Raw genomic sequence first — 18,632 nt, forward strand, 5'->3', positions numbered from 1 at the left:
AATTGTATGTGGCTAATCAATTGTAAAAAGTACAGCAAGGACTGACTTGACGATAATTATTCCGGTTTGTCTCCCTCCGAATTCCTTTAGGCTTCATAAAAATGTGATTTCCTTGATATTCCATCGCGCTTCACTGGGTCTAAATCAAGCATTGCTGCATCACTTTTAAAATTACCCCGACGGAAATTGCTTCACTCAATTTATTTAATTATAATTTAATTGTTTGCGATTGAGAGAGTGGGAAAAATAGAGGGGTTCAACAGTAGAATGAGGAATGAGAAATGAGATCACCACCCGCAACGCCTCGTGCTTTTCTTTATAACTTCCGGACCTGGGGATGGTGTACTTAGGCGTGGCCAAAGGCATTAATCCCACACTATCGATGAGCTCTATGTACACATCTTTGATACCAATCGCGGAACTAGCAGATTCACTGGATCATCAATTCTTGAGTACATATTCACTAAACTCGGTTGAACTTGTTGTTTTGGATATGGTTGTACTCGTGATTTAATACGATTAAATGTTTGGAAATTATCGTGTTCAGAGAGCTGTGGGCAACATTCACAAGGGTATTATTATCTCGTGAAAATTTTACGGGACTGGTAGTACTCGACAATAATAACTGATGACAGTGACTTAATCTTGTCTCGTTGCAAGGTTTTGTGGTGCCGTTAAATTTAAATCAGCGATATCCAGTATTTTCACTGAGTTTTATGTTTCCCGGATTTTCTTTTGCGAGGAGGAAGGCGGATGGAGGTCACTTAAGGAATATAGCCTGGAGGAAACAGTCACCTTTGGAATGGTATAAGTAGCCATTGCCGTGGGGGTGGTTAAAGGGAAAGAAAACGGAGTGATGGTGGGGCGGAAACTTGGAGTTGAGTGGTTATTTATAAAAGCAGAATTGTCGGGTTGTTTACTTACTGTCCTCTACGGTGGATAAAACTGAAACTGCACGTGAAAAAATGCATTCCGAGAGAGAAAATATGGTTACAGTGAATCAAGGGAATTATTATTTCAGTGAAATGGACGGAAAATTTTTCATTTTGTACCGGAAAATTTATGATGAGGGAGGCATTTCCGATGCATAGGGGTAAATGTTCAGATGGTTGTGTAGGGACTTATGGTAGATCAATCGTGAAAGCGATCGAGTCGTAATTCAAAAACTGAGGGTTCAAATCCCATTCGAATTTGACATATTTTTTTTCGATAGATTTATATAGCAAAAGCGTAATAGTCTTTACTTTCATGAAGGGTAAAAATATCAAGAAATTGATCTCTTCCTCGAATGAAATTGAGAGTGCGTGCGATGTAAATCATCTGGTGAGAGAACACGTTTGCCTGTGGTAAAAGGTACAGGAAATTTTCTACAATGAAAGTGATGATAGGACTAAGGTAATCGTGATACATGGAGGTGGAGGTCTTGGTGTAGCAAATTGTGAAAGCAATGGATCGATAATATGAAGGTTGCGGGTTTAAACCTCGTTCGAGTCTAACCGATGTTCCACGAACCCTTTGGTTGAAGGAATTAAAACATCGCGTAAGTATCAGCCTGCAGTGCTGTCATAACTAATTGTTTTCTTCATTTATAAATGTATCCATTAATCCTGACAAAAGAATATCAAGGAAACGATCGCTCTCTGTTGAATGAAATTGAGAGCGCACGAGGTGGAAGTCATCTCTCGAGAGAGCATATGGTAACTTGCGATAAAAAGAGCAGGCAATTTTCCATTTTCCACGATGAAATTCATCACGGGGGAATGTAATCGTGATACATGAGGGTGAATGCTTTGATGGTAGATGTGGCAAGTTGTGGTAGCACAGGTGTGAAAGGAAAGGATTCGTTATTTGAAGGTTCTAGATTCAAATCCAATTTGGATTCAACATATTTTGTGAGATTAAGGCAGTGTTCACACTGACGTCGTAAAATTCTAGTTATTCGTTCATAAATATATTCATCAATGCAGGTGGAGGATGGTAGAGAGATTGATCTCTCTCTGTTGAATGAAATTGAGAGCGTGCACGAGGCAATTCATTTCTAGAGGGATCATATGTTTACTTAATAGCAATGTGATTTAATTTTTTTTTTACGGCATCCAAAGAGCGGTGAAAATTTTTCATTCTCAGGGGAAAATAAATAATGGAGGTGAAGATTGATGGGCTATGGAAGAATGGAAAATTTGACGGTAAATCTGTTAACTTCTATTAGCTCAGTTGTAAGAACACCGGGTGTATAATGTTCAAACCCACGAGTTCCCCCAGCTCCATAATAAAATTGTCTTTAATTAACACGATCATCACTCGTCACTACCAATACGATGAATTCAATGAGCGCAATATTTTTCTATCCAAAATTCCAATGAAAAATGTCCCATAGATAAATACTCGTACCCCCAGTTTTAACATGTGCCATTCAACCCTGAATATTCCGTAAAACTCATCAAATCCCCGAAGAGAAAATGATTTTCAAAAATTCCACCGGGAACCCTCCGTTACATCGATTTCCCTCGCAACAATGAAAAGAAATTGACGTATAACGGATGAATGAGCACAAAACATACAGCATTTCGTAGCACGGGTGAAGAGGGTATTCACTACCGGAACACGAAATACATTAACAATGCTAATAAACCTGCCGTCAACACGAGACCGTTTTCCGGCCACTATCGGTCCGCCTCGCTAATTCGTAACGTGAGTCTATATAGCTGTGCAAACCGCTTTCCGTACCGTTTACCAAAACCATAGTCCCACCCTTCCCTCAGCCCCACCTTTCACCCCTGTCTCGTTTCGTGTTTGAAGCATCGACTTTACGAGATGTGTATCCCTCCCCCTCCCTCCCTCCTTCCCACCGTCACCCCAAACACCAGTCACTTCACGCTGGGCGTTATAAAATATTTCACTCCGACAGTTTCAACGACGCGTCCTAACTCGCTCGTTTGAATACCATTGAGAAGTGAATAAAAATTTACTTAAGGGGTTATTCTCATGTGAGCACTTCAAAAAATCGATTTTTTTTTTTTTCGATATTTTGACAGTAAAACCTATTGAAAACATGCTGTGAAAAATTCAGACCGAAATTCATAGTATTTCATAAGTTATAGCTCATAGTCGCCGACGTGTCGTAAGCGATTGTCTACCAGGCTTTCAACTTTAAACGCGTTTTTCTCGAATCATCATTTTCTGAAACGGTCAAGGTCCTACAAGAAAAAGTATTCAACCGATTGCTTTAAAATTTACATATGTTCTTCTACTCATTTATGGTTATCGTCCCTACCACAATTGTTTATTTTCGACAATATCTTCATATTTTTTTTAAACGATTTGTAACGAAAAAGAAGGAGATTTTCGTGATTTTTTTTTTGAAGTTCGATATTTTTTTTTGTTTTTAATGAAATTGATTATATTTGGTAGGGACGATAGCCACAGGTCTACTGAATAACAATCCATTCGATTTTTTTATGTCAGACAACATGAACAGCCGCTATCACCTTGACCAGTGAACTACTTTTTTTTGTTGGGGACTACTTTGACTTAAAAAAAATATATGTTAAAAATGTAAAAAACGAAAAAAAAAATTTTTTTCGTATATTTCAAAATACAAATAAAAATATATTGAAAAATCAACATGATTGAAGTTTGTTGTCGCATAAAAAAAAAATTCCGAAAAAGTGGTAAAATATAGGCGTTCACATGAGAATAACCCCTTAACGAGAGATAATAAAGAGTAAAAAGTGTACATTTGAAGGGGTGAAAACCAGTGGGTAAAGAAGTATGAAAGTAAATATTTTACACTCAACCCCACTGGCGTCAGATAAATCGAGCATATCGAATTAGCTATTGCTGTACGAAGCTCCCCCGTGAGTTTACCATTAAAATAATCCAAGCAGTGGAGTTAATTCCGCGAAGCTGATCGCAACGTGTGACAAGGTACAACGAAAAAGACTCAAAAAACAAAAATAAAAATGATAAAAATAAGCGCAAATGATGTGGAAGAAAAAAAAATACCACGAAACACTGGTACAGTCGAGATATTACCAACTCTAAATCCTGTTGGCTTCCCTCCATTGACTTTCATACATATGCCCCTGGTATATTTCTCTCCGCTGGGTATCACCACACGCACCACCACTGGCCACATGATCTATAGGTAAAAGAGAGTCCAGAGAGCCGCGGTATTGCTCCCGCGTTACGCTCATCATTTTCATCTATCTTTATCGTTTTATCGTGCGAGAGTGCAGTAAATTACTCGTTACAATATAAAACGTGCATCAACTCGACATTAACCGGGCTTTAGTGCACGCGATATTACGGAAGTATATAGAGGACTCACCGAGACGATCCGTAACTGCATACCACACGGAGACCAAAACCCGCCTCGTCTATTAAACTTTAATATCCGCGTCGATGAGGCGTCACGTTTTGATATAAAATATCATCTCCACTCTGCTCATCGATTATAAGGCATTTGTGCATGATTTTTGATATATATTTTTCTCTTTTTCACCGGTTAAAGTGTCGATATAAATTCATGACCAAAGATGGTACAGCTGAGGGAGGCCAGGGAAATTACACCGAGGGAGAATAAAAAAAAAAAAATCTACCGCTGATGGACTTTTTTGGAGTAATGAGCCCACGGTTATGTTGATCATTTCTACTCTCAATGATGAGAGCCTCCAGTACCGTTTCAACGTCTCCATACGCCTACAATCAACAGCAAAAACCACCGTTTCCCGTCCAGTGTGGTTTTAACGTTTGGCAGAAGGGGCGAAAGGGGTGTAGAGGGGTGGTGGCGGAGGAGGATGAGGATGAGGAGGGGGTCTTTCGACACGGTACATTCTCCCCTCACCCAGTGGTGGCTCTCAACAATAACGACATTCCGCGGTCAAATATCTTTCTTGCCATTTCACTCGGCTCCACATACTACTGTAACACCTATCTACACAACATTGTACCTGTGTTGTGTTGTGTACCTGTGGTTGAAGTTCATCTTCAAACCAAATGGATTATTTTTAGCCGCACTTGAGTCATTTTTGCTGGAGATTATTACCCATTTCACCAGCCACTTTCCATGGTAAATTCACATTCCTCGTCGGCCATGTGCCCGGTACAGGGAAAGAGGGGTGAGTGAGAGAGATGGGGGGATGCCTGAGCAACGGGAGGTCTGGTGGAGGTAATTTTGATGAGTACCAGTGGGTACAATATACGGAAACCACACAACGGTACGTCTAGTAATGACAATCAAGCGACCATGTGTATACATCAGGTGCCAGGGTCACACGACTCTCTAATACAGTTCTCTTAGGTTTAACGTCTCATTGTCCGTTAGGTGTGCATAGGAATGGCTAATTTTGCATATTTCCCAAAATAGAGGGGATTTCATTACTCGAGGTGTGAGTGGGGAGTCAATCATGTGCACGTGTAACAATGATTGCCGTTGTGGTAGCAACAATCTATTTGTTATATGATAATTGCTGGTACAGTGGGCTTCACTGGACGGTGGTAGGTTTATATTTGCATAACGGAAATTAGAGGTGTACCAGGAAATGCTCGGTTCTTGGTGGAAAAGGGAATGACCAGGGAGCCAGGAAACTGTTTGGGAATAACTGATGGGAGAAGGTAAAATTCAATCACTATTACCGGGAAAAAAATATTTTTGTTGCAGGATTTAGTTGGTGTCCATACTCCCTCCTATGAATTTATAAATTTATAAATGAATTTATAAATTTAAAAGAGTCGTGGAAGTGGCTGACGTTATCGTTTACCCTATCCCTTAAATTCCATTCTTCCCTCCGCTCATCAAAATTAATTAGGTTTCATTTAAAGCTGATATTTTATTCATAGTACACCCTATTTTTTCCACCTAGAATCCCGTGGTATTCATAGTTATGGTACCAACATCGCATAATGTAAATACCACAATTCAAAATTCCCTCCCCCCCAGGTCTAATGCCACCAGTTCTCCATATGCAAATATCTTTTGGTTGTAGATAGAACTTACGATCTGCTAGATCTTTAATCGCGATTGAATGATTCAAAGCGGTATACCTTGTATATCAGGCACAAGCACCAGGGTAAGACCATGGCTTTTGTCCTGGTTCAACGATAAGAACCACTGGCTCATGCAATAGTACTGTGTACATCCTGATAACACCAGCGAGTGTGACAAACAAAAGAGCCATTGTATTTTGATCCAGGAAATCGCCTGGTTCCTAGCTATCTATCTCCACATTTTCATTATTTTTTTTATTTTGCATCTCGAGACTCGTGTCCTTCTTGGGATTTGAATTTGCAGCTGCGAGAACGGGCTAATCTCCTTTAAGCGAGCACTAATGATCACGTTTCGATTCACAGTGTCTCATCAATCATAACTGAGTTGAGGAGAATCTGAATAAAAATAGTTGATCAAAGTTTAATTGCTGAGTATGCTTGATGTATATTAGAGTCGTTGCAAGTTTGTCGGCGGGGAGAATTGATCATCAAGATGCTGCGTGTTAATTTCGGATTATAGAGAAAGTTTGGATTTATGGGAACGATGTGAATGATCAATGCCTGTTTGTGTAAAATCTTTCATTATGACGGGAAATAATTTCGAAGATAGGAGAGAAATCTTGGTAATTCTCAGGCAATTGCAATGTTTGGTGAATGAAGATTTCTCTTTTCGAATATATTTCTGTCGGACGTGCGTTTAGAGGAATTTATGACCGAAGAATTATACCTTATTGTGGAATATGGAATATGGAAGGCTTGAAATGAAATTGTTAGGGGCTAATTTTACGGCTCCCTGTCTTAGTAGAAGTCTGTTCGACTGTTTCGCAAATAAATGTCATTGGACACCTCCAAATAGTCCGGAGAATGATAGAATTAATGATGGAAACGTCATATTTAAGATTAATGCCCTCTACTAGCGCTCGGATATTAAGGGCGATATTTTCCATTTCGAAATGTTTACTAAAGCTTAACGGCTAATTGGCTTCGTTCAATTCGTCTCGAAAAATAAGGTAATCATCAGTATTTAGTAATGTAAAGGCTCGGTCGTCTGGAAAGTTCAAAACTCATGCATACAAATTTAATCGTTAGGAATGATCTTCCGTGATAAATCGTTTAAACGTGAAGGCGGACGCCCACCGGTAGATTCTTCCAAAAAGAAACTGTCAACGCTCTCATTCCGAATTTTGTTCTCGAATCAACATTAATGTTTTGATGTAAGAGACTTCTAAGCCCTTCGCTTGTAAATGACGGAAATATGCTCATGTCATTCGATATTATTCTTAGAAAACTCCAACTCTTAGAAAAATAATTGTTTCATTTCCACTATAAATAATGTTTCTTGATTGAATAAATAATTTTTTCAATGTAAATAACATTATCAATAGAATTTGTGTCTAATTTGAAATACTCTGCCTCTGATAATATTCAATGTGAATTATTTATTGAATTAAAAGAAAAATTATGGAGTTGAAATAAATCTTTATTTTTTTCAACTTTTTTCTGTCATTTTTCTCTAGCCCCTATCTATTCCTCTGCGTGAAAAACCGTGACACATACGGCTAATCAAGATGTATCTCTCTCATTAAAAATTTTGTTTCCTCGTAATTACCCCCGTAATGACCAGAAAAATATTTTCTTATGATTGATTGGGACCCGTTGAATTTTTCTCCCCGCAGTGTTTGCGCGTCCTCAACCACCAGCTGGAGCTAGTTCAATCCCTCCATTTCATCTCAAGAATGTTGATCCAATCATCGCCGTAATGTATTCCGAGCTAACGCCCTCTGTCAGTAATCCAAAGATTGTGAGTTGAAAACCCATCAGAAAGAAAACTCTCAATAATGCATTCCCCCGAAACTCGCTATCGCTCCGAATACGCCCAATTCGAATAAATACATTTTTCCGGGCATACGTACAAGACAAATTGTTCTTCAATCAATAATAATATTTTACAGTGCATTATATATTGAGCCAGTGCCCTCACGCTGGCGCTCATGAAATTTTATCAGACAATTTATCGAAAGAAAAACCTTCAATAATCAATTCTCAAAAGCTGTTCATCATTTCAAAAAACCCCTGAATCAAATTAATTTCTGTAGATTTGTCTGCTCAATGAACTAGACCAGTTTATGCGCTAATTAATAATATTTTTTATTCCAGAATTATTCTGGATTAACATAACATCTTTCGAGCTAATGCCTCAATTGAATAATCGACAGGTTCAAAGCCCCGCAACGGATATTTATTCATGAAAATGAGCTTATGAGATGAACTATCCAAATACTGATGATGGTAAATCTATTTAAAAATCCATCAAATGAAATACCTTTAAAGATTAATTTCCCAAATTCCCTCATCAATTCAACCACATCTAAATCAAATCAATTCAGAGGAATTTACCTATTCGTTGAAACAAGGAAATTATTTAAAATTCTTCAATTAATCCCAAAATATTTGGTTTTCAAATCTGACATTCCCCACAATTGCTATTAAATAAGAGGAATGCACCATCATCAAAATCCATTTCAAACTAATGCTGTCAATCGAGTATTCAAGAGATTCGAGGTTCAGAACTGCCCGACGCATAATCATTGATAACCATGAGCCCGAGAGATAAATTATCCGACCACTAATAGAGTGAAATTCTATTTTGAAAAATACATCAAAACGAATGATCTCGATAATTAATTTCCCGGCCCCTCTCATTAGTGCAAGAACACTTAATCCAAATTGATTCATAGAGATTTGTCTCTCCATAGAGAGAAAACAAATTATTCTCCATCCAATAATAATAATTTTCACACTAACAAATGAATAATTGAGATGGATATCGTATGTTGAATTAATTAACTTGAAAAATCAAGTATTATCGGCGCATTGAATTCATTTCGGAAACCTCCTCATCAATCCAAACACGACGAAATCAAATTAATACTCCCCATTTAACACTTGTCATCCGCACAATTTTGTCCCAACGTTCATAATCGCTCGATTAATACCTCAAAGACCCAACTCCCCGGAGTACCCTATACACTCTATGAGCACATGGAGTGCCTGGATAGACAGTTGGAATGATTATGTATCCCAGTATACCTGCAATTTGTATCCACGCAACCGAATATTCAATGATTATCCCTCTTCCTCCCACTAACTGGAATTATAACGGCCAAAGCCGAGTGTAACGCACGGGTATTTGGTGATCGTCACCGATTCATTCGACGTATAATCGGACAGGGACGGAATTCCGACAGTCAAACTGCACCATCGAAATCCCACTCCCCTTGCCATCATTCTGGACTCACTCGTCACAGCGACAGACGACGAATATACCCGGCTGTCAGCTATACATACCGTTTATAGTACTTGTCCAGTACTGTTTCACTTTGATACAGCCATATACATTTAACGTGACGTGAACAGAGCGAGTGTGCAGGCGACCTCGAAGCATTTCAGGTCGCACGTGCCAGGGCTTTTCATTCGTTTGGCACACTCACCCGTATGGGTTACCCACTACCGGTGCTAAGACTGAGTGGACAGAATGGATTGAGGAAAAGAGGTTTTGGAAAATCCAAAAATTTTTGTTTCTCATTTCTACAAAAAAACGAAGCCCCATCGCCTCTTCGAGGAAATTTTCGCATTTTCTTCCAACGATCTATAAAAAATATTGTGCAAACTAATATTTTTTACACATTCGCAAATAAACTTGGTCGATGCGCTACCGCGTGTCTCGATTACTCCCTAGGACAAGATTTTCCACTGGCAGTTATGCTTCCCCACCACCTGAATTACTCGGCGTGTCGCCGTGGCGATCGGATGTGACCGAGAAAACGAATGAATCGAGAACACTAAACGCCGTTAGGCGATAAACAGTAAAGTCCAAAAAAAGAATGACAGAAATGAAAAAAAAAAAATCAACACACGACGGTTAATGGGAAATGAGATTCACCGGTGACTTTATGCCTGACCTATAAATAATTTAATGAATTGGGATGAAAAAATCACCACCCTCGGGGATATCGGTATTTTCACACGATTAAAAGTGAAATTAATTATCGCTAACTGTCTTTACACGATACTCAGCAGACGGTTGTGTGGTTAGGAGCGAAATACCGTGACGATCGTGAAAGCTGGGATGAAGAGGTGGGAAAAAGCCTATCGTAAAAGCTACCAAGTCGTCTCGGTTGATTAACGGCGAGTGGGCCGATTCGTTCAATTAGCGATTAAACGACATAGGGGTCGAGCCATTGGTGGTGGCCGCAAAGAGGCGTATGTCGGATGATCGTAAATCGGTGCGGTAAGTTAGGTGGGATCTACTCGAACCACGTGGAGAAATCACCATATTCATATGCACGAAAAGTCATCTTGGATTAAAATTACCCCTCCAGGACTAAATTTTCCCCCCTCGTCCCTCGTTTTACCCCCCAAAGGTCTAACTCACCCAAAATTTCTATCCCCGCAATTATCCGAAACTTTTCGACTAATTTTCATTGAGTTTCCCTGTCAGCATGAGACGGACGATATGCCACGCGTTGACAAGATGTCCCAGTGTTGTTATTCCCGTGCTAAAATGATTCTCCAATAAAACTCTATTTATTCATCACGCTGTTGTGCATTCATACAGCATTGAGTTTTCAGCATAAAATTCCAAAGCGGCCAGAGAAAAGGAAGCGAAGATACGAAACAAGCGGTGGGCACAGTTGAAGATCGCGATTGCCGATTGAAACGCGGCCCTATGGGATACATACATACATACATATATAAGTGTGCACGTGAAAACCGTTATATGCCGTCGACGCTGGGCTAGCGGGGGCAAAAGAGAAGTTGGCCGCTATACGTGAACAGAAAACCTCTCGGCACAGGAACCCCAGGCCTTACTTCGTTCATTTCTCTGTTCCTCATTTTCTCACTCTGTTACACTGGTGAACTGCAAATGCCTGTGGAAGCACCTGGTACCCAATGCCGACTAGAGGACAAGCTATTTTATATATATATATGTATATATATATATATGTATATGTGCAGCGTTGTATTCTATTTCGCGGAAAATAAAAGGGATCGGACCTTTTATGGTTGATCTTTTCACACGTGCAGCACACATTTACCTCCTGTTGGATTTATTTATTATTGTTTATTTTTTTTTTATCACGAGCCGAGGGATAGAAAGAGAGAAAAAAAAACAAATCTGTTGGATGGAAATATAAAAATTGCACAGCAGTGAAGAAACTGTTTCAGGAGGGAATTGACGAGTCTTTATGTGTGTCATATATCCTGATATTATGGGCTATAACAGTGTAATTATTATTTTGTTGAGACGCCTTTTGGATCGTCCGGTCTGTTTGAGCGGCTGAAATGATACAGCGGTTATGCTGTTTTCTTCGGAGGGAGCATTTGTACTCCGCCTCTATGCGGAGTAATGACAGACTCTGTCATTTTCTGCGTGATGCTGCTGGAAGCTTGAGGAGTTTTCGCAGTTATAACATCTGGAGGAGATCGGGTGGAATTCTTGCACGAGATTCTAAACATCTTGGCAACTTTGGTTCAATCAAATTATTGTTACCGTTAAAAACGTTTGCTTGGTTATTTTTGTTGGTTTTTATTCTTTTTCGTTTGTTTGGGAGGTGCGTTGGGTTTTTACCGCGAGCGGTTGGATGAAGGTGGGGGAAAATTGGGTGTTTGATTGAACTGGACGAAAAAAATTGGTGGGGAAATTTTTGTAATTAGGGTGTGGACATTGATAATGAATTCTCTGTCAATGTTTATCTGATAGTTCTGTCAAAGCTCACAGTTTCCACGGATTATTCCACTAAATTATTCCGCTTCGACGACGGAATTCGGTGAGACTTCAGGTAAACTGTCACTGGATGGAAATCTAAAGCTAAACACAATCAACAACATAAAATATTTTCAGCTCGGTCTTCTGGAAGGAGACGGCAAAGTGATAAAAAAAATTCCATATTGAAAAGGTTCGAATGAAAAAAAATCAAAAAAAAATTTCAAGACGTGAGAATCAAAAATCGTCTGTGGATGCGCCGACAGGCCGTGTAATCCCAATAACAGAAATCTAATCATTGATATTACGACTTCAAAAGAACGGATTTATAGAACGGTTCAGGGAACTGGGCCGCGCGGTCCGATGAATGCATACCCTTCAACTCAAAATCCACGCAGTGATGGAATGTTTCGTTTACAGTTAAGGAAAGAATTCGGTTGAGCTGATTTCGTCGATTCATTGCTCTGTAAGATGCATCCGTTAATGGATAATTGAGGCCCACGAGGGAGGGGCATCAGCCGCGAAGAATCATTAACGTCCCTAGGTAAATGGGGGTCTCCTTTGATCATTCGGTGCTAGAAAATGGTGCATTTTTTTCAGTTTTCGATCAACGAGTGATCCAAGTATTTTGATACACTTGAAATTTGATTTTATTAATTAGATTATTCTACCGAGCGATAATTTGGTTTCTCCATTCGCCAAATATATCCGAAGTCGCGAAATATTTCGGGGAATTTCGGGCTTGGGCCATGACTTAAACGTCTCCTCTACGATTGACATTTGAAAATCGGATGTATGTCAATCATATTGTTTTGACTGTTGTATCGGTAAATGAACCAACATGCGATGAATCCGATGATTCGGTAATCCCGAATATGAATGAATTTTTCTCGGTTTTCAACGGTTAATCCCAGCATCGCTGTAACTGTTGATGATCGCGCATCACTTTAATCTCATTCAATTTTCATATTCGTCGACAGGTAAATAAACCGTTACCCATCGACGACACTTTAATCCTCGTCGTGTATTGTGGTACGAAATATTGACATATTTCAATCATTTTCTGTTTGAATCGAGCCAATGAAGGGAGGAGTGCCGTCCACGGAGGGATCATTATCATCTGTGAATAATAACTGAACGTCTCATTAGATGATTCGGTAGTATTAATGAATGGTGCGTCTTTCTCCGTTGTCATTCATTAATCCGAGCGTTTTGGTCACAACTAATGATCGCGTTGCTTTGGTCATATCTGTGTTTGACATTCGTTGATACATAACGGAAGGTTAAACATTGATGACAGTTCATCATCATTCTGTCCGTTCGTTGTGACACGAGGTATTAATATATTCTATCAAAATTCTCTGAAGCTATTTTTTATTTATACGTCTGCGTTTGCTCAAGTCCTGATTCCAAAATTAACTTTGTATTTATTGGTGATAGTGATAATTTCCAGCAGAAAACTCGTCGTTTGCAGTAGATTTTCCTTGTAACCGTGACGGAGTCCGAGGTACTTCCTAGAAAATTAGCCCCGCAGCGAAATAAATCATCACTGCGAAGTCAATCCTTTCTCACCATAATATGATTATCGTATAACTCTCTTGGTGAAAAAGGTCCGGTTGACACAAACAGAAATATCCCATGAAAATTGCTATGCCAGTCACCACAGGCATGTAACGACTTGCAACTCGAAGAATAAATGAATTTTAATGAACTGCTTTTAACGTGAAAGTCAACATATTTTGATTGTTCCTTAAATTGAATATTTAATTGAATAAATAAGTGGACAGACGGATAGATAAATAAATGAGTAAATGGATGCATGACGGGACGCATCTGCGAATGGAAAATAGAGCCGAAGGAGAAACGAGGAATAAAGAGACGATGGTACGTGGAAATGGGTGAGAGAAGGACAACAAATACGCAACAATATATAAGTTTGTACTAGCAAGGTTGCTAGGATCTGTCTTATCCACAGACCTGTGAGAAACCGAAGGTATAGACGAATGGAATCAGTCATCGGGAGGGGGAATTTGTTGGTGAGAAGGGGGAAAAACTCTTCAGAAAATTAAGGGAGGGGAAAGGAGGAAGATCGAGAGACGTGTGCGCGACCGATCGAAAAGCGACGTTTTCAATGGGTTTGTGTACAGGCTATGGTGCCCCGTGCGTACCGTTTCTGTCCTCCTTAGACCGATCGGCCGGCTTCTCCGCAAGATACCTCAGACGCGGTTGGTCGGTCGCACGAGGAAGAAGCACCTCTGAAACGCCGGGACCAGGTGCAACTCAAACGTTACCGAGACCAGTCGAGTTTTAAAGTTCAAGTCTGCGGAGGAGGCGATACGCCTCGAGGTTCTTCAACTTTTTTGTAATATTTTTTTAAAATATTTTGTTAGCTTCCTGGGGGGCTGTCGGGTTCAGTGGTTTCCTGGTTAACAGTGTGACGGACTTACGCGGAGTACGCGTGCGCGGTAGATCGGGGTCGTTCACGGGTGAAGTTTTGGTGATTTTTTTTTTTCTCGAGTGAGTTTTTCCGGACGCTGTGGAGTGAATTTGCAGAGGGTTTTTTCAATGTAAGTCGTGAGATTTTTTTTATGATTGATTTTGAGAGAGGGCGAGACTTGGAGAGAGGCAGAAAAAGATCGGCATTGAGGGGGTTTTGGGTGGTCGCAGGGATCAAGGTGGAGGGGAGAATTTTTGTGCTGGAAAACTTTGGAATTTTTTTAGCACAAATGAAACTATCGTCTGAATTACTTGAAATTTAGAATAATTTTATAATCAATGTTTGAAAGTTGGGTAATGTTGAGGGATTTAAAATTGCAATTTCTTCCCCTCAATCGAATTGCAATGGTCTGAGGAAAATTATACTGAACTGTTCCGAAATATTCATTTTATTTCTCCTGGAGATGCGGAAATGCTCGGTAGAATGAAGAAGTCAATCGTGATTAGGAATTTTTCTCGTCACGATGGAGATCAGGACCGTTATTGCAGACTTTATCTGTTGAGGACTGGGAAATTTTTATCAAAAGCTCCATTCTTAACATCTGTTCAAATGTAATTGGCAGATATTTTGAGACTGCAGATTAAAAATTTCGTGAAAAAATCATAATTGAAAACTAATAATTTAACACTAGTCCACGAAATGTTCGTTAAACGAACCGAAATTCCGTATTATTGACCAAGAAAAAATTGAAGTCCTTTTTTTTGGAAGTTTCATTGGGATATTCCATCACAATAATATATTTTTTGTGGCTAGCTTGTGTAGGTGTAAAATAGTAATGGCCGTTACCAATAAAAAGAATTCTATTCTATTCTGTTCTTTGTAATGGGGGAATATTGAGTTCATTATGAAGAAAATGTTTTCAAGGCGGTAGCAGGGACAGTTCAATAACACGTTCGAACCGGGGAGTTGCTGATAAATATCTCGAAACTTAAAGGAGATAGACTCTTCTTCGCGAGGAACTTCTCTGAAGTGCAGAATTCAGGGAAAATAGTGCTCTTTAATGAAGAACGTATTCTAGAGATAGAAATATATATAAAAAAAATTTATGAACAATGACATGCTATTTTTCAAGGCTGCAACTTTGAACTCACTTGAGTTCAAGATCAAATCATTTATTAAGTTTATGATTCCAAGAAATGAATAAGACAAATTTAATAGCCCGCGATTCCAGAAATAGGGAAATGTCAATGACACGAGCGGGTTCTAAATTTATCGGTTATAATATCGTATTGAATTCTGCCATTAATTGTATTGAATTTGAGCATTAAATTAATTAACACGGTGCCGTACCGTAACAAGTTACTAGCGCAGGATCTGAGCTCATCCCGAGAGCATAAAATCTCATTAAATTCCCTCTTTAACACTTAATTCCATTACAAATTTCATTTTGTAAAGATTAAGAATTTTTTCCTGGTCAATAATAGTCTTTGTGGAGGCGGAACATTAAACTCATTATGAGAAAAATGTTGGCAAGGTGGTAGCATGGGACAGTTCAATAACACTTCCGAACCGGTGAGCTGCTGATAAATATCTCAGAGCCTAAAGGGGATAGACCCATTTGAATGAAGGACTTCTTTCAAGTGAAGAGCCTGAAGAAAATAGTTCTCTTTAATAAAGACATTTTCTGAAGGTGGGAATCTTTAACAAATCTAATAGACAGTGACATGCTATTTTTCAAGGCTACCAATGTGAACTCACTCGAGTTCAAGATCACTCATAATTTTTCTGATTCACAGGGACAAATAAAATATTCAGCCTGAGAGACGGTCTCGTCTCAACGGCATGTGAGAATGTAATATCTAATTTGATGTAATTCTGAATAAATTAAGAATAAAAGAAAATGACCCTCAAGATCTCCATCGTCATCGAGAATTCCTGTAGTCCTGTCACATCAAAATTTCAATTATCATCAATTGATGAAAATTCTTCTTCGTACCCGGAAAGGTACTCATAAAAATTCCGTAATGTTTTTTGTGTCTCGAAAGCTTTTGACCACTAATTTGACTGGAGTTGTTGGATAGTTCTTGTATACATGACTTTCTATATCACTACTGAATATCTTTCAGGAGATGATTATCTAAACAAATAACATCAACAGGCTCCAACAGAAAAAAAAACCAAATGTGTTCCCACGAAATTAACTCTACCCGTGAACGTCAAACTTGACGCGAAAATGAGTGTTTGGAAATGTCTAATTTAATTATGAAATGGGTGTGAAAATAAACATCGGAATATTTTTTCCTGCATTTTATCTCTCGAAGAAAAAAGTCATGATTGATTTTTATTATCTCATCATTAAAATATTTCATTCCCAAGTTATTTTATTTTTTCTTTTCACCGGAATTTGTTGGGGGTTCTCACGAGAGCTACCTAAGCTAATTAAATTAAACTTAGAAAATTCCGATTGATTTTCCATGAAATATTAAATGAAAATCGACCCGAGACTACTTTTTTATTTAATCAAAAGTCCCTTCGCTCCTTTTCTTCCCGTAAATATCATTCAAAAATATATCAACTGTCACGAATTCTCACCCCGAATTTTTACTTTCTTTTGTTACTTTTTTCCTCTTTCACAAAGTTATAAAGATTTTTCATGCACAAAGGGAAAATATATTTAGGAAGTTGAGTAAATAAAAATGAAGGTGTTTACATGAAAAGAGTGAGTCCCGCATATCCGCCTTCATGTACGTCTTTTATACGTCTCTATCCCTCTCATTCTGCTGTAAAGCGTCAGAAGAGATAACGATGTGTATACAACTCCGGATGGAGCTGGGACCCAGCGATTCAACCTTCTCTGTTCCGTACACCTTCAACCCTACCTACACCATAAGAAAAAGGGAAAGAGGAATGGAGGAAGAGGGCGGGAGGTAGCGCGTTTAATCTCGCGGCGCCGTTGCATCCACTCTGGGCAAACGAAAAGTGTACGTTCTCCATACACATCGACAGAGCAAGTGCAGTGTTTTCTCTTCCCTCAACTAAATATTTGCACGTTCCAGACGAATGTGTATGGATGACTCGATGAAGGAAAGACAGAGAGAGTGCGAGAAAAAGTAAACGGAAAATTTTTCGATAAGACAAAAAGAGGGAGGAATTCTTTGAGCCTTTGACGGGCTCCGGAATTAGCTGATGTTGATACAACTTCGCGTGTTTTTTCGGTCAATTAGCTGTTGAGAATTTTATGAGGGTGCGGGATGCATTTTTCAGAACCTCACTGGAAATGCCAGGTATTTTTATGGAACACAAAATTTTATGGAAATGGGACTTCAGTAGTTTTGTTTGTGAATAGTCGGACGAACAGCTTCAACTGTATTTTTTTTCTAGAATTGGAAAATCAATATTTTTGCTAATTAAAAAAAATTACTATTCATTTTTCATTGATTGGAAACGACTTGATCTTTAAATCCCCCCATCACGTCCGATTGTTTCAGATACTTAGAAACAAATCACCGAAAGGATGAGTTACTCTCGCTGTCGTGTACTCACAATCCTCTTACTTCACGCATGGAGTGCACTGGTTGTCCTTGGGATTGACACGTCTCAAGCGAGCAATGTGCAAACGACACCAGTGGTTTCGGAGCCCTCGGGGGCTTCCGGACCCGACTACACTGGCCCATCAGCTGGCTCAGATGAGTGTGATCCTGAGATGGTTGGCTTTGAACTAGTCACCGGATACGTTTACACCGCGCCCACCAACATGATTGAGACCAGAGCCGGTACGTTGATGCTCACCGAGTGCCTCGAGTTCTGTCAAGCTAATGACTCCTGTCAAGCGGTCAATTATGAGACTGGTCTCTGCGTACTATTCAGCTCCAATGCCGACAATAATCCAGGTAAGACGTTACATGGTTATTACAACTTAATGTGAATTCATCGATCAGTGAGTGTTACACTTGTTATTTAATTTTCGATGGGTGTCGCATTAAGTGCTCTCTGACAGGCCGGGAGATTAGCACGGGCTTGAGTGATACTTTGCGGCGATCGCTTTCTAATGGCGGTTTTATCGCCAGGGAATTACTATCCTGATCCGATAACCTCAGGCTTTTCATTTAAGCTTCACTAGTTTTCTGAAAATTTCTGGAAATTTTTGCTCACTGAAGTCCCTTAGAAATTTCTCAGAAAATGTACTATTTCCTCACTAAAAATTTCACAGTTTCATGTACAAATCTATGGGTCCTGTGAATTTTAGTTCAATAGTTCTGGGGAAATCAATGAAAGTTGGGAAAAACCCAATTTTCGTGAACGTTCAGTTCATTCAAATTTGACTCTGAATATTCAGGTCTTTACAGGCAAAGCTGATGTCACATTCATACAAGAACTTCGTGTATTTTAACAGAGACTTTACATTCAACGTGCGACTGAATGACAATAACCGAAAAATTA

The 18,632-nt window shown here is 39.2% G+C and overlaps 2 protein-coding genes across 6 annotated transcripts in view; one reads left to right on the plus strand and one right to left on the minus strand.

Moving 5' to 3' along the window:
- Positions 1 to 18,632, plus strand: part of LOC135168415 (uncharacterized) — a 223,817-nt gene that overhangs the window by 175,813 nt on the left and 29,372 nt on the right. For 3 of the 4 annotated variants that reach the window (XM_064132576.1, XM_064132575.1, XM_064132577.1), the window contains one exon: positions 17,681 to 18,082. In XM_064132576.1, the coding sequence (XP_063988646.1) occupies positions 17,707 to 18,082 (376 nt within the window). In that variant the 5' untranslated portion in view covers positions 17,681 to 17,706. Of the gene's footprint in view, positions 1 to 13,848; positions 14,323 to 17,680; positions 18,083 to 18,632 lie in introns of those variants that run through there. The other variant, XM_064132574.1, reaches the window with a different exon arrangement.
- Positions 1 to 18,632, minus strand: part of LOC135168419 (autophagy-related protein 16-1) — a 196,322-nt gene that overhangs the window by 137,086 nt on the left and 40,604 nt on the right. The window lies entirely within an intron of this gene.

The sequence above is a fragment of the Diachasmimorpha longicaudata genome, chromosome 13 (assembly GCF_034640455.1).
Source record: "Diachasmimorpha longicaudata isolate KC_UGA_2023 chromosome 13, iyDiaLong2, whole genome shotgun sequence".
Classification (NCBI taxonomy): Eukaryota; Metazoa; Arthropoda; class Insecta; order Hymenoptera; family Braconidae; genus Diachasmimorpha; species Diachasmimorpha longicaudata.